At 37.0% G+C, this 16589-nt stretch overlaps 2 protein-coding genes across 2 annotated transcripts; both read left to right on the forward strand.

Moving 5' to 3' along the window:
* The first annotated feature begins 8378 nt into the window (after positions 1 to 8378).
* Positions 8379 to 10360, forward strand: LOC137736255 (uncharacterized). The gene is made up of 3 exons (XM_068475559.2): positions 8379 to 8493; positions 8815 to 9551; positions 9814 to 10360. Exons 2-3 carry the CDS (start codon positions 8931 to 8933, stop codon positions 10027 to 10029), a joined length of 837 nt encoding a protein of 278 aa, XP_068331660.1. The 5' UTR covers positions 8379 to 8493; positions 8815 to 8930; the 3' UTR covers positions 10030 to 10360.
* A 3511-nt stretch (positions 10361 to 13871) lies between these two features.
* LOC137738220 (uncharacterized) lies at positions 13872 to 15327 on the forward strand. Its single transcript, XM_068477853.2, has one exon. It carries the CDS (start codon positions 14337 to 14339, stop codon positions 15171 to 15173), a length of 837 nt encoding a protein of 278 aa, XP_068333954.2. The 5' UTR covers positions 13872 to 14336; the 3' UTR covers positions 15174 to 15327.
* The last annotated feature ends 1262 nt before the right edge of the window (positions 15328 to 16589 follow it).

Raw genomic sequence — 16589 nt, forward strand, 5'->3', positions numbered from 1 at the left:
GAATGCTTTTGTTGGGGGTCGCCAAATTCAAGATAATGTTGGGATTGCCCATAAACTCTTCCATTTCTTAAAACTTCGAAAAGCTAATAGTAAGTTTGAGCTTGGAATCAAGTTAGATATGCATAAAACGTATGATCGGGTGGAGTGGGATTTCCTTGATGTGGTGATGGAGAAGATAGGGTTCGTTGGCGAAAAATTATCATGGGGTGTGTGAGCTCGGTTACCTTTACGATACTTATTAACAACCAACTGGGGAACAAGTTTGCTCCTTCAAGAGGTTTACGACAAGGGGATCATTTATCTCCTTATTTGTCTCTATTGGTCAGTGATGTTCTATCTAGGATGCTTCAATTGGCGGTGGAGTGGAAGTATCTGGATGGGGTAAAGATGAACCAACATGCTCTGGTAATCTCATATTTTCTTTGCTGATGATACACTTCTATTTTTGAAGGCCGCTAAATCGAATTGTTGCCATTTGGTCAAAATTATTGAAGATTATTGTGCTACGTCAGGCCAAGCTGTAAATCTACAAAAATCGTATGTGTTTTTTGGTTCTAATACTCATCAACAGTGTTGACGGAAGTGGGACAAATTCTCAATATGTAGGTGGTTTCGGATCCGGGCACCTACCTTGGTGTTCCTGCTATGTGGGGTAGATCAAAGCGGCAAGGTTTGGCTTTTGTTAAGGGTTGAGTTTTGCCGAAAATACAAGGGTGGACACAAAGCACTATCTCTCAAGTGGGTAAAGAGGTATTAATTAAAGCGGTTGCCCAAGCGATTCCTATTTACCCTATGAATATATTTAAGTTCCCGGTAGTGGTGTGCAATGAGTTGGATTCTCTGATATCTGGATTCTAGTGGGGGAAGGTTGGTGAGGCTTGGAAAATTCACTGGGTGTCTAAAAACACTTTGGGTCTCTCGAAGCAGGAAAAAGGTATAGGATTCAAAAACTTTAATGATTTTAATGATGCCTTACTTGCGAAACAATGTTGGCGACTGATTCAAAACCTGAACTCTCTATGGGCCTTGGTCCTCAAAGCTTGGTACTTTCCGCATTGTTCTTTCTTTGATGCTAAACGTGAAAGTAATGTCATGCCCCGACCCGCGAATAAAGACTATTCACAAGCTAGGGTGTGAGCCATATCTTAGCTATAGAAATCAATTCCACAACCAGGATATGGTGGAAAATAAAATAAAATTATAACGATTACACCATACATCCACAAAATCTTACATAAAAAATTTCAAATACGCAACGAAACAACAATAGTGCACAAATTAATTTACAACAAAAACTACCAATTAGATAATAATTAAATTGTAACAATTCTTTCAAATGCATGAAATATATGCAAATGAGATGGATGAATGTACTCACTCCCTTCTAATCCTGCTAACACATACCTAAGGCACCCAAGCCTGCACGTCCCATACCATGCTTATACCACTTGGCTTCGAATACCTTAGAATATGAGTTAACTCCCGTTCATCCCTTAAACCCAACTTTTTGTAGTTAAATTCTTAGTTTCCACTTTATTATATAGGCACTTCCCCTTACGCCCAATTGTATATTCGAGCCCTTCCCCCGATGCCTGACATATACAAGATTTCATTATTTTATAACCAACCAGTTGTATACTCAAGCCCTTCCTCCAACGCCTAACGTATACAAGGTTCATTATTTTATATTCAAGGCAAACTTCAGCCCTTGAATATTCTCACAACTCAAACACTTTACAAAAGTGAGCACTTGACACAACACAACTCTTTTTCTTGCCTTGCAATGCATATGTATATGTACTGCACATAAAGATTAATAGTTACTTACTCGCCATATATAAATATAAGCATAGATCAAACTAATTTTGAAACCAATGTAATAATGTTTGATACTATCATTTAAAATATTGATCATTTACCACTCTATAGAAATTACCATCGTCTTGTTCACTTTTGTTTGGCTGGTACCTGTTATTATTTAGACAAGAATTAGACGTCCATGTTAGTGAAGAAAATTGAAAGTGAAATAAATATCTCAAAAGCAACAAGGCATGAAACTCTACTTATAGCTTTTCCCCTTCCAAACCTCATCTTTTATTTTTATTTCAACCCACCACTTCTACTTCTTCTTATCTCATTTCCTCAATTTTCTCACCCACAAACTTGATCACCTGACTCTCCTCTTCCTCCCACACAACACTCTACCCTTTAATGTCTCTTTATCATCTTTTTGTTTCTCCTTTTTATTCCCTTAAGAACCACTGCTTAATCATTTTCTTTCAAATTTTCTTTTCTACAAATCGACCCCCCTCCTCCTCCTTCTCTTAATTTTGGTTTGGAATTTGAAGTGAAGAATTGTCTTCAAGATTAAGATGAAAGATTGCAAATACTATAATAATGAACACAAAGATTTAAGTAGTTCACCAAATCGGCTACGCCCACTAGAGTTGCATATGCATTTGTGTTTTCACTATGTAAGAGAGATTTACAAAATACAATGAAGATGGCCTAGAGCCTTTACATAAGGTAAAAGAAAAGGATGGTGGGGAGATTGGTCTGAGAATGAGAGATCTTTCTTGTTGTTGTTAGGTTCTTGCTGGTGTGTGTTCCTCCTCATGTTCTTTCCTCCCTCTGCCTTTATGGAGAAAGAAATGGAATCCTCAATTAAGCCTTTAAGGACACGTTTCACTTGTTTTGTAACACTCGGACATCAATCATTGGAAACATTAGTAATTGATCATCATTACAATGCATGTGGACAAATACATAAAGGCCTCGTCCAAACTCTAAGGGATATAGAATCCCACCTCTCCAAATTTGGGGGATGAATCATCACCAATCATTAACCATGATATGTGGTCCAATAGAAAGAAAACAAATGTTAAGCTAATCATTAGCCCTATTATGTGTTCCAATAGAAACACACCAAATGTTAACCTAATCATTGATAATGGTATGTGTTCAAATGGCAAAGAGACATGTGTTAAGTTAATCAATATCATGCAAGTGAGATGCAAGCATCTAAGGCCATGTTGAGCTTTAGCTTAAGTTTTATTCCTAGATCAAAACACATGGATAAGTCTACAATCAATAGGCATACAAATGGAGTTTGGTAAAAGCTCCAATCTCATTGGAGTATTTGGAAGCTTGGTTGAGTAATATTGAAGAAAGAATATTTTCAAATGATTGAGATTCCCCTAAGCTAGTGAGTAAGCACTCATAATACCACAAAATATTGCCTCATGCATGCTAATTAGCCAACGTATACATGCTATAGACTTCCCACCTCCACATTCAGAGTGGTGAATAATCACCAAATCATTAACTCGTAATGATTACAAACTTTCCACCTCGTATTTGAGAGAAAATATCAAGACAAAACTGCTCATTTAGTCCAACCTCAAATTCTCGGCCCTTTGTGAGAAAAAATCAAGCCAAACTCATCATAATCTTCTTCTCCAATTCAAACTAAAAATATCTCTAATTACATATGAACATGAAATAATACTAACTAGTTTTTGAAATAATCTTGTAGCAAAATGAAATAACGTTGACACTAGTATACATATCAAAAGTATAAGTTCTTGTACACATAGCATATAAAAAGAAACCCAATAAAATTAGGGTAAATTACATAAAACTACCTCAACAATTGGGTCAGTCACATTTTCATATCTCATCTTTAAAAAATTTCAATGTCATACCTCATCTACGAATTTGTTACAATTTCATACCTTCCGTCAGTTTGTCTGTCAATTATTCCGTTAAATAGTGACGTGGCTTGAGACAGAGCCCACTCTCTATTAAAAATTAATTAAATATTAAAAACTAAATATTAAGAAATGTTAATCTATAAAAAAAAATTAAATAAAATAAAATAAAAAAATAAGATAAAAAAATTCTTTAAAGAGCAATGGGCCTCACCTCTACCACTTTACTCATCTTCAACCTCTTATCCTCTGTTCCTACCCTTCCAAATCTATATGCCGCCACACCTCCCCTCCATCTTCCTCCCCGTTGTCGTAGATTGAAAACCTCAGCGAGCTCCGCATATTCACCATCGCGTTGTCAAATTTTACCAGCACGAACACTTGCGCGTCACGCTCCCCATCATCATCATCGCGCTGTCGGCAGTAATTTGAGTAACCAGCTCCCACGCAAGCTACATTCCAATATCTCATAAACCGTATCCTTCAACACCAGTAACTCCGGCAGCCGTGTCCAGGTCTTCTGCTTCGACCACAACATTCAGATCCTTACCATCGGCAAAGATCTCAAGCTTTTTCTTCAGGTCAAGCCTAGCCTCTACAGTCAAGTCCCTGATCAATCTTCTCAATAAGGCTGAGAGCCTAGTTTCCAACTAGCTTCTTCACTCTCGTTCGCGTTGCAGCTACAACTGACCTTATGGATTTAGAGGGTGATGCATCAGACCACATTCTCCAGGAGAGGATGCAACTGTTTCTTGTTTGGAAATTGCAGTTTCGTTAATTTTTCAAAACTTAGTGCACAATTCTATTCACATCACATGTTTGCTTTGTTTTCAAATTTCAAAAGGTTATGGATCTGAAAAGGTTAGGGATTTGCTAAGTATTCTTTAAAAAAAAATGGGTTGAAGATGGGTTAGTGGTAGGGAGGGGGATGAACGCCAAGGAAGGAAGGTGGAGATGGAGGAATAGAGGGTGGTGGGGGGTTTTGGTTTTGGCGTTGAAGGAAGGTTAGGGCAACACTGGTGGATGGGGAAGAAAGAGTGAGGGGGATAAGGAGTGGGGTCCCTCATGCAAAAAAAAAAAAATTAAATGATTTTATTATTTTAGTTTTTAATATTTAATTTATTTTTTTATTTTTTTATTAATTTTTTAATAGAGAGTGGGCTCGTTTCAAGCCACGTCACTATATAAAGGAAGAATTGACAGACAAACTGATGGAAGGTATGAAATTGTAACAAATTCATAAATAAGGTATGACATTGAAATTTTCTAAAGATGAGGTATAAAACTGTGACTGACCCAATAGTTGAGGTAGTTTTATGTAATTTACCCATAAAATTATTACATAAAATAACTTCACACATATATAATCTTTTTTTTTTTTAAATACAGGGTATTACAAGTAGGGCCTCTTGAGCTTGGAATAGTCTTTTGGTGGGTAGAAATCTGTTGATGAAGGGGTCAGACTGGCAAATAATGGATGGCTGTATTGTCCGTCTATGGGTGGATCGTTGGCTGCCCTCCCTTTTGTTGGGTCATCCTATGCCCGGAGCGGTGTCCATGACTAGGGATACATGGGTGGCGTCTCTCATGTGTTTTTCTCCCTGCTCATGGGATTTAAGTTTTCTTTAACCATTCTTGTCGGCGGATGAGTGGAATGCTATCTTAGAGACACCCATTGGGGATCCTCAGAGACATGATCGCCTTGTTTGGCCTTCTACCAAGAATGGGTTGTCTGTGGTCAAGTCTAGCTATCATTGGGCTCGATCTTTGCAGGGTTCCCCGGTGGATATCCGACCATCCTCTTCCTCCTCTATATCGTCTTCCTCCTCTATATCGAAACAGGTTTGGCAGCTTATTCGAAAGTTGAGAACTCCGCCTAAACTTCGTAATTTTATGTGGCAGATTGCTTATCGTGCTCTGGCTATGTTGGAGAATCTATTTTTACGTAAAATTGTCCCATCACCTATGTGTCCGATATGCAACGATCAGGAGGAGTCTCTTGAGTATCTATTCTTGTTATGCCCTTGGGTGGAGACTATTTGGTTTGGTGGCATTCTAAATTACAAAGTTGATAGACGAATGATCTATTCATGGATGGATTGGTTTCATTCCATTGCTACTCGGAGGTTTGGGTCTAAGGAGGAGCAGGGTATTTTGCTTTCTCATGTCGCATTTACGTGTTGGCATATTTGGAAAGCCAATGCAATTTTATAGTCCAATCAATCTCCTATAAATCCTACCCAGGTTATTCTTGCCATTTCAACTTCCGTTGGAGTGTTCCTCGGCGTGACTGGTGCTCATTCTCTTTCCCTCCAAGCTCCCCCTTCATTCCCTTTCCTCAAAGTGAATGTGGATGCTAGCTGGTCTACATTTTCTCTATCTAGTTTTGTCAGGATTGTGATTAGGCGTAAGAGGGGTAGGTTTGTGGCTGCGATGAAGTCTGAGGTCCAGGCTCCTAATGCAGCCACGGCCGAAGCTTTGGCTATTTTGAGAGGGTGTGAATTTGCTGCGGCTTTGGGGCATTGTTGCGTCATCATAGAGTCTGATTCGAAGGATATGATTTCATCTTTATCAACTTCGTTGGAAACTGGCAGATGGGAGGCCTTTCCTACCTTAACAGTTGTTAAACGGTTCAGGAAGTCCCTTCAGGACTGTCGCTGGTCTTGGCTTCCAAGGTCAACCAATATGGCGGCGGATACGTTAGCATCGCACAGTAGTACGAAGATGTGCAGTATTACTTGGGTCAGTAGACCTCCATCAACGTTGGTTCATGTACTCAATAAAGATGGCTTACCTTGTTCCCATTGATCTATGGTGGCAGTTGTAGGCGTGACACTTGAACACAGTTCTAGTGTCTTTCTCCTTATCCCCTTCACTGCTTTGTTTTTTGTTGCTTTGCTGTTTGTTGGCCTCGGTGTAGGCTTTCCTTGTACCTCGCTGACATCTTTGCCCTGGTAATACACTTCTAGTTTCCCAAAAAAAAAAACACAAGAATTAATCGTCCGATTCCTTCAAATCTTCTCCTATAAGCCTGAAATGATTAGCCAGTATATGCGTGCATTAATTCATAATTTTCATACAATATTACACAACAAAAGAATAAAAATAAAATCAGGTATTTAAAAGATTCTCTCAATTTTTACAACAATATATTTGCAATAAGGGATGGGGGATTGAGACTAAACCACACAATGACCAATCATAACAAATTGATATCGAACTCGTCTTTTACAAGAATCAAATCTAAGACCTACAAGTTATAAATGAAGAGGAATGTCACTAAACTTCTAATACTAACACTATACCATAACCTCAACTAAATAAATAAATACGCATTATTTGTAAGAATAAATAAACATTATTTGTACGAATGAATTAATCTACTATTCATGTTCATGATCACTTGAATCAGCTTCGCTAGCTCGATCATCATCTTCTTGGTCGTCTTTAGTTATGGAAGCTATGTTTTGATGCTCCTGTTTCTTCATTTTATCAGACACGTATTTTTCAAATTGTTCATAGTCAAAAGTTCCCTTCACTACCACTTGTAACTGGTCCTCACTGACCACAATAAACCCTAGCATACAAAAAGTTTCACAATAAGTTGGGAAATTTTCTAAATATGTATACGGAAATTTCTAAATAGGAATTTACACACCTTCCATTTTCTTGCCCCATCTCTTGACATTCTTCACACAGTTGTCACAGGGTTTCTTAAATTTTAACACAGCATGCACCTGTCAGTAAAGAAACAGCAAACGGAAAAAAGTTTGTGATTCAAAGTTAAATATATTCGTCATACATGCATCCATAAAATATCAACAGTAAAATGATGAACTTTCTAAATTCCAATTCGAGCACTAATCTTAATGGCAAAATTAATTAGCATTATCACGACACCTCATCATCTTCTGAGGGAAGTCGCTCGTATTTCCAATAATTTGTTTTCTTCATTTTGAGAAGAGAACTTGTTTTCTTTACCAATTTACAAAAAGTGTTCATGGTTTCATAAATCCTCGATATCTCACCCTAAATTTCTTCTCTTAATCTGGCATTTATCTTATACAGTTTTATGGTACCGTCTGTAATTCTGTATGTATTCATTTGTTGTTATTGAAAACGAAAATTTCTCTAAGCAATCAATTAGGCTTGCTAGCATTTAAAAATTGCACCTGCTTGAATTGAAGAAGAATCTCTGCTAGGAGATCACATCTTGTGCCCTCCAAAATAAGTGTGATCTCTTTGTGGTCTATTTAGTGACTGACACGTGTTTATAAACTTAATTTTTCTTAATTTTATTATCAGTCAATTGCTAATTAGGAGGACAGAAATTGCCACATTCTTTTTTGGTGCAGAAGATTTGATTTGCTCCGGCTAGGCTTTAGACTTGCAACGGGTCAAATTTGAAACCGACGGTTTGTGGGCCAAAAATGAATTAATCCAGCTAATTATTAGTTTGGGTTGTCAAAGAATTGCTAGTTTGGGCCTCCACTATGGTACGAAAAAATAAGAAGACCGTGTTGCTCGACACGTGTTGCTCCGGCACCTTTCCACGTTGGCATGCAGCCAAGTGTCGTTAGGGGGTTACTACACGTAAAAACACAGGAGGATATTCTGCAGTGACCCGGCCTTGTAATATTTCACATGATTGCTCTCACCGTTTCCTTCGTCTTTTCATTCGGAGACCCTTTCGTTTTGGCTTTTGAATGAATCATTTCATTTGCTTCCCTTCTCACTCATCACACGTACAGAAAGATTTCTCTCTCTCTCTCTCTCTCTCAGAGTAAGTTTCAATTAATTTGAATAATTTTCATTAATATTTGTTGTGGCCAGTTAATTTGCTTGTGGCATTTCATTTGCTTTCTTTTGCTTATTGGATCCAATCAAACATTAACGCTTAATCAAGATTTTTTGTTAGATCAATGATTAATCGAGTTAAATCTTTTATTTTGAAAAAAATATGATTCAGATTAACCAAGTTATATCCTTGTTGGAACAGTTCCAATTGGTAATAATTAATATATAGCCAATTCTCTTTCATGTTGGATTTGTTTGATTCAGATGATTTGATTCTATTTTGTTTGTGTTTGTTTTTACTTTTCAGGTTCTGTACGATCAGGAACTCACTAACTAAATACTTATATTATCTAGCTAGTTTGATTAATACCCATTCAGTCACCCTCTGAGACCAAAATATTTAAACATCTGAAAAAAGAAGACATGTCAGGTGTATCTCTTGCCGTGGCTCCTAGATCGGAGCCCGACACAACCACCACAACCCCAGGATCCAAACCCCAACAGAAACCGCTCCGCCGCCAACGGCACCAGCAGCCTGCAGTAGGCGGTGTAATGGGCTCACTGCGAGTAATAGAGCTCCAACTCGTGGCCTTCATCATGGTTTTCTCGGCCAGTGGCCTTGTCCCGCTTTTTGATTTGATCTTCCCGGCTTTTGCCACCGCATACCTTTTAGCCCTGTCACGTTTGGCGTTCCCTTCCCACGGCGCTGTCAGCACTGGGTCACAGGAGATTTTCCATGGCAGCAGATTCTTCAGGTTCTATGTGATTGTGGGAACCACAGTTGGGCTGTTCTTGCCGCTTGCATACGTGTTGGGTGGCTTTGCGAGGGGCGATGAGCATGCTGTCCGCTCTGCAACGCCTCACTTGTTCTTGCTCTCGTGTCAGATTCTGACTGAGAATGTGATTAGCGGGTTGTCGCTATTTTCAGCGCCGGTGAGGGCATTGGTCCCATTGCTTTACACTGTCAGGAGGATCTTTGTCGTCCTTGATTGGATGAAAGATGTTTGGCTTAACAAAACTCTGCCTGCCAATGCACAGTTTAAGGTAATTATTATATTGCTTGTGTTTTGGGAGAAAAACTTCTGTGGTATGTTCATGCTACGTGCCAATTGTAGTAATTAAAAGAAACATGACGGTTAAATGATGGCACGAGCTCAAAATGTGGTTCCAGTATGAGTGCACGTAGGAGGAACACCTCCACATAGGTTTTTCTGTTGTTTTGGAAATTTGCTTCTTCATTAATTTTCTTACTTTGTGCTTTGGCTAGTGTCTACTGATTGATGTTATGTTGGGGCACTTGTTGTAGGATGTTGCATGGTTTTGGTTTGGGAGAAGCCTGGCTGTAGCCAATTTCTTATATTTCTCGATCAACCTGTTCGGGTTTTTGATCCCTCGATTCCTTCCGAGGGCGTTTGAGAGGTACTTCAGGGAGAGGGATGAAGTTGGGGCCAAGATGGTAGAGGACAAGCGCTCCGCCGCAGCAAATAAGCCGGAACCATTTGCAAATAAGAAAAGTGATTGATTTCGGGTTTGGTGCCATATATATTATATACTACGATGTTCGGTTTTCCTTAACATCAGGGGCGGGCCGCGTTGAGTGCTGGCAGGACGGCCGTTCGGGTCTAAAATAATTGGGGGCATCAACATTATTAGGATAGTATATTTATATATCTTTTTATAAGAGTATAAATTTATAAAATTTGATTCAATGACCAAGAAATTAAACTAGAATGGGTGGTTTTGTTGTTTGAAATTGAAGAGAGTGCTTTGGGTTTAAAATACCGTTTGTGCTTATTTATTTTTTAATTTTTACAAATTTCTTTAACTTTGAAATGCTAAGTGCATGTTTATTATTTTCAATTTTTAAGAATTTTTGTTTGGTTGTTAATTTATTTTTAATTAGTAGTTAGTAGCTATGTTGGTTGTTATTTTTAAACATTTGTTTCAAATCAAGTCTAATCTTCGACAAAGAGTAATGCGTTGACCAAATTTTTAGACCAAATTTACAAAACATATGACGTGTCATCAAAAAGTTTAATTTAGTATCAATTTATTACTTATACATATCAATTAAAGATTTAAAAACATCATTAATTTTTTAGTCACATATTGACAAGGTTAGTAAATAAGAAAAAACACATCGCGATTTACACAAAAACACTTTAAAAGTTCAGATGGAAAACAAAATTTATGTCTATCTACTTGCAAACCCAAATTTTTTTGTTTCCTTCTCACGATACAAAATAAATTAGTTTTTTGTGTTTCTAAATTATTAAGTTTGAAGTGTTTTTCTAAGTATAATTTTATCGATATCTTACGTGTGAAAATAAATAATTTTTTTATATAAAATAAGGGCACGTTTTTTTAGCATAGTCTCAGATCTCAAAAACTCTAAATCTGCCCTGCTTAACATGGATACAATGTACTGCTACTCCCTCTATATGCATGGATCACTGATCTATATCAGTTTGCTTTGTTCAACTTTTGTTGATGTTGTCTCGCTTGCTGAGGTAGATACCTCGATATATTGGAATGCAAAAGTAGTTCATTTTAAAGTTCCAAATGTATTGCAATCGACCGGCGGAATTGCTTGTTTTTGTTTTAAGTGCCTGTTTCAGTACAAGGAGACCGAGTGCTTGAAGTGCTAGTGGTTCAAGCGATCTGTGACGAGTTAAGACCCTTTTCAACAACATAATGTGAAGACCGAGCGCGAGTAGTTCTTTTTTGGTAAGGTAATTAGTTCATCCAACAAAGTCCGAAAAGACAACGCTATGCAACAAGTACAGTGTCATTCGCATAACAAAAATTCTTGTGGGCCAAGGATTCTTACCTTGCTCGTTGCAATTTCGTAGTCGATTTATTCATTTGATGTACCTATTCTCATTTTTTAATTAAAATAAATAAATCAATAAATAAAAACACGGATGTATAGAAAGAGAAAAAGAACTTGGGGATGAAATATCCTGAATTTAGAGTCGATGATAATGCAGCTTCAAAATTTACATCATTTTGGAAAAGTTAACATCAAAGCCCATTATGTTTTTGTTTTTCTAGGTTATAGACCTATCCTTATTTATTCTCTGTAAGAAAAAATATTGGCCGTTGATTTTTATTGTAAAGTCGAACGGATGGAATTTGAGAGGTAGGAAAGACAATGCATTGAGGAGGAGGCATCGTTTTTGTTATGTACTTAATATCTTAGTGAATTGCGTCGTGTCAAATTTATTAAAATTAATGCATAAAAGGACCCGATTCAAACTCGATTCGTTAAAATTAACAAGTAATTTGACCAAATTTGTTACTCTTAAAGAAAATATATGTTACTTCAATAAATAATCAAATGAAATGCATCATACTAAAACTAGTATCCATACACCACATTGTCACATAAAAATTACTTTTATACAAAAAATGCATTTGTCTTTCAAGTATTTCATACCCAAATAAGGGTTTAATGAAAAATCATTAGTACATAAATGCAAAATATCAAATGGACAAGGATATGCAAATTGCAAAATGAAAGAAGTTTTTTTCAAGGTTGTGGTGCGTTTATCAAAGTTATAACCTTGTCAATGAGATTCAAAACCTTTCAATTTTCATCAAGCATCAAGGTAAATAGTATTGAAACTTTGGCATGATCTATTGTCTTCAAAGAATTAGATTAATTGATGATGTTTTTAGTAAGACTTTACCTATAAACTAAACATAGAAAAACCAAACATTATAAACTATTTAAATTTTGAGAAATTTACCAATAATAACTATGAAAACAAATAGAATAACAATATTATATTACATAAAAGATACATTTAACCTTTTTTGAAAAAGTCAATCTGGTATGCATAACAAAACTTGAACCATATTTGTAACAATAAAGCACGATGCTGATTTAGTACTTTATATCCTATAACAAATATGGATTTTGATGCAACAGTTGAAATATTAAAAAAACACATCTTGTGCTAAGTATCAAATAATGAAAACGTTTTATTTGTCATCAAGAAAAAACATATACGTGAGATTAAATCATACGGCTATTGTAGGAAGATTTTCTTATTGGTTAAAAATTATCAAATTAATATTTTTCTTAACATGTTAGTATGAATTAATAGTTCTTAACATAGACCTAACAACGACTTATCAATTAAAATATTAATCCATAATATTTATCCTCGTGTTATTTCAGTAGCCACTCCACAGTACGCCTCAATTGCCGCTTCCCAGAGTACTTTCGGTCGGTTGTCATCTTGTTCTTATCTTTGCAATCGGGAGCTAAATGACTATTGTACCCCAATCAAAATTCAGATATTGGGAAATAAACCTTTTCCGCCACATTCAAACTGCCAACAAAGCCCACGCGCGGAGATATACTCTCCTCCAAATGAATCTCTATTTTTATAATTCTATTATTTATCTATTTAATTATCATGATAAAAATTCTTTATTTCTTATAAAATAAAATATTCATCAATTTCTTTTAACTCAATTATATATATATCTCAAATATTTTTTAATAGGCTAATATTTTGTTAAAATGATCTATGAGGTGCAACTTGAAAATTAAACAATTCAGATCGTTAAAATTTAATCTGATGTGAACTTCTCAATTAATCTTCATTTTTATTATAAAAAAGAAAAAAAGAAAAAAAAGGAACCCCTTCCCTTAAAGGCATCCTACAACTAAATGTTGACCATATGTTTGATTATTTTTAAGTAGAATGCAAACTACTAGATATTGTTCCACGTCTATGTGATAACAAGTTTGTTTCTTTAGCTTTTAAAGAAATTTTATATATCTTGCGTGTTTTTTACCATATCAACTTACTTTAGTTATAAACGTTCAAATTGCGCACGTTATGTTGCTTAATTGACACCATAAATTGGTTGACACACAAACAAAATTTTACAAAGGATTTAGGCATTCAATTAATTATCCATTTTTCTTTGGTTGTCGCATGACAGTTTACTTTTTGGTTGTTGATGGTTAATTAGAGAACGAAATTATTAATTCACGGTTAACCGAAGATGAATGTTCTTTTTTATTTATTCATTGAAGATAGAAAAACTATTGCATTTTCTATGTTAGTGAGGTATTCGTATTTAGTATGTGTTTACATACAAGATTAGATAAGAACATCCATTGACGCATGTAGAGTCATGTATAGTTTAACTTGGTCCCATTTTTAAGTCCTTAGTGGCACCTAACTTTTTTAAGTACAAACAGTATATCACACTAATTTACACTAAGGAAAAAAGGTGAAGTAAAAAGAATATTCTAACCATTAAGGTAATCAGCATTTTGCAGTTACACCAAATATGATATTAGGATCCGAGTTAAGACAATCCTTAGTAGTGCAACAAATGGGGTTTCAAGAGCAACAAGAATGCAAGTACAATGTTTGGTTTCATGGGCAACAAGACTACAAGTACAAAACATTTGCAATAATACCCAAATAGGTGTGTAGTTCATCACATTTTGCAAACTAAAGAAGTGAAGAGTATGGGTGTAATTTCCTCTAAATAAGAAAGGCCTAAAAGGTACGCGCCCCCGCGCGTACAGAAAAGCTAGTTAACCTGAAAAAGGAGGAACGGTGACCTCTCTCTGCTCCGCTCTCGACGTGATACTGCGACTGCTGTCCTGCCTTTTGACAGCCCCATCCCCCTTCTGTTTTCAAAACCCGACGAAAAATAAAAAATAAAAACCCTACCACTATTCATCCCCTCTCTCTCTCTCTCTCTCTCTCTCTCTCTCGTTTTCACCATTCCAAAAATCCCTCTGCCTATTCACCAGCAGTTCCCCACTCTCTCTGAGGCAAAACATCAAACACCATGAAGATAAAGAACAAGGGCAAAGTCTACCCATCTCCCTCCTCCTCCATCCCCGCCGCCTCCTCCTCCTCCGACGGGTATGTTCTCTCCGTTCTTCAACTCCTCCCAGCGGCCATTCTAGCTCTAGCCTCCGTCCTCTCTCTCGAGGACCGCGAGGTCCTGGCTTACTTGATTACCCGCTCCATGAAAAACACCCCCAACACTTCTTCGTCTTCAATCCCCGCCGCACAAGACCCCCAGAAAAAGACTTCCAAGAAAGGTCCTAAGAAGTCCGCCAGCACCGCCGCCGCCCATCAGCCTCCAATGTTCGATTGCGACTGCTTTGACTGCTACAGAAGCTACTGGTTCAAGTGGGACTCTTCCCCCAACCGCGAGCTCATCCACCAAGCCATCGAAGCCTTCGAGGACCACTTGGCTAACGGCGAGCGGCCCAAGAGGAACGCTGGCAGAGGCAAGAGAAGAGACAAGCAGGGCCGTCGGGACGCCCCCATTACGGCCGATGTTTCTGCCCAAAATGAAATCTTTCTGGAAGAGAACGCCGTTCCAGCTTCGCCGGAGTTTGTTCAAAACTCTGGTGCCGCCGTGGTGCCGGAAAATGAGGTTCTTTTCTTGGGTTCGCCTGAGAAGGCTGAAGGGGTCGAAGTAAATGAGGGGAAAGTGGAAGACTTGGGCGTGGATGTTACGGTAGCGCCGCCGGATACGGTGGATGACATGGCTGTGATTCTGAGGGGGGCGGCGGCGGCGAGCAGCCACAGGGGTTTGGCAAGGAAAGTGCTGCCGGACGTGTTGGGCCTCTTTAACTCTCGTTTGTGGAACCTTTGGAGTCCGAATGTCTAAAAAAAATGAAAAAAGTAATGAATTTCTGTCATATTTCGAGCCTCAAAAAAGAAAAAAAAGGAATGTACTATATGTTTTTGTGGGTAGGTTTATTTTGTGCTCGAATATAGGTGTGTTCCCCCACTCTCTCTCAATGAAAATGTTTATTTATTAATTTTTCTTGTTTTTAAAGGGTTTAACTTTAATCTCCATTTATCATAATATTCTTTCTTTATTTTTTCTTTGTTTTTGCTTTGGAATCAAGCTATTTAGCTTTTTAACGTGGGAAGGATAATTTTGATTGTCTGAGATGGGCCAATGGGTATCGAGTTTTTTGGAGTTTAGCGATGAATAATTAAAGAATTAGGATTAATCTAATTAATTAGTATTAATGTGATGTGATAGTTTGCGATTTCCTATGCTTCTCTGAGATATAAAACCAGCCCTGCAAACCACCTGGAAATCAAGAACTGCCCTTTTGCTCTCTCTGTATGCAGTCTCGTTTACTAGGTTAATTTCGTCTTGTAATGAAGTGGAGGGAGACCTCTGTAGTTCAATGTGAATGTGGCGTTCCAAACTATTAATACAAAGAAACATATACGGATTTCTTCACATGACTTTGTATTATGATCAGTAAACTCGTTAAGTCTTTGTCGTAATAATAAGCCAAGTAAATACCGTGAAATTACAGAAACAACGCAGACACGGTTCCTTTTCTAAATCAAAGCGGACAAAGGCAACAATTAAACGCTTGTGAGTGAATTGTCTGGTTTTATTTTGTTAGCTTTGAGACGGACAAAAGGTTGTGTCGCAAACTTACAAGTATTGCAGAAATAATGTGACAGATTACCATGAGGGAGAGGACCACTAGTAGTAGCAGACTTTTTATGCAAAATAGAGACAATTGGAACTGTAGGATGTGAGGGATAAAATATGAAATTATCCCTTATCTTCTTCCGTTTTGTTCACTTCTGTTTGACGATCGGAATTGTTTATCTTGTATATTACCCTTCAAAGATATTTTATGTGGAAAACCAACCAAATTATAAATGGTTAATCTTATAATTATTATAAAATAAGTAGACAGTTTCAACGTTTTGAGTAAGAGTAATGCTAGGGATATTACATATTTATACCACATTAGTGTTTCATTTCACACTGAATTAGCACATTGTTGATTTTTTTTTCTTTTTTCTTTTCTAAAATTGATAGGGGCGTTGTGAACTTGACAATGTCAAGTATTAATAAAATTGTGCAAAACAGAGGATAATTTCAGAGAATAAGTGTAAATAATTTCTGAAATTAGAAAGAAGCAAATAAAGTGAAAAGCTGAATCCAAGTTAAGGAGGGGAAGTGATTATTACACGTTTATTTATATTTATAATCATCAAATTGAATAAATTTCACAAATCAACTGTCAAGGTTAAATAAGAGTGT

This window comes from Pyrus communis, chromosome 13, assembly GCF_041283825.1.
Source record: "Pyrus communis isolate YQ-2024b chromosome 13, ASM4128382v1, whole genome shotgun sequence".
NCBI lineage: Eukaryota > Viridiplantae > Streptophyta > Magnoliopsida > Rosales > Rosaceae > Pyrus > Pyrus communis.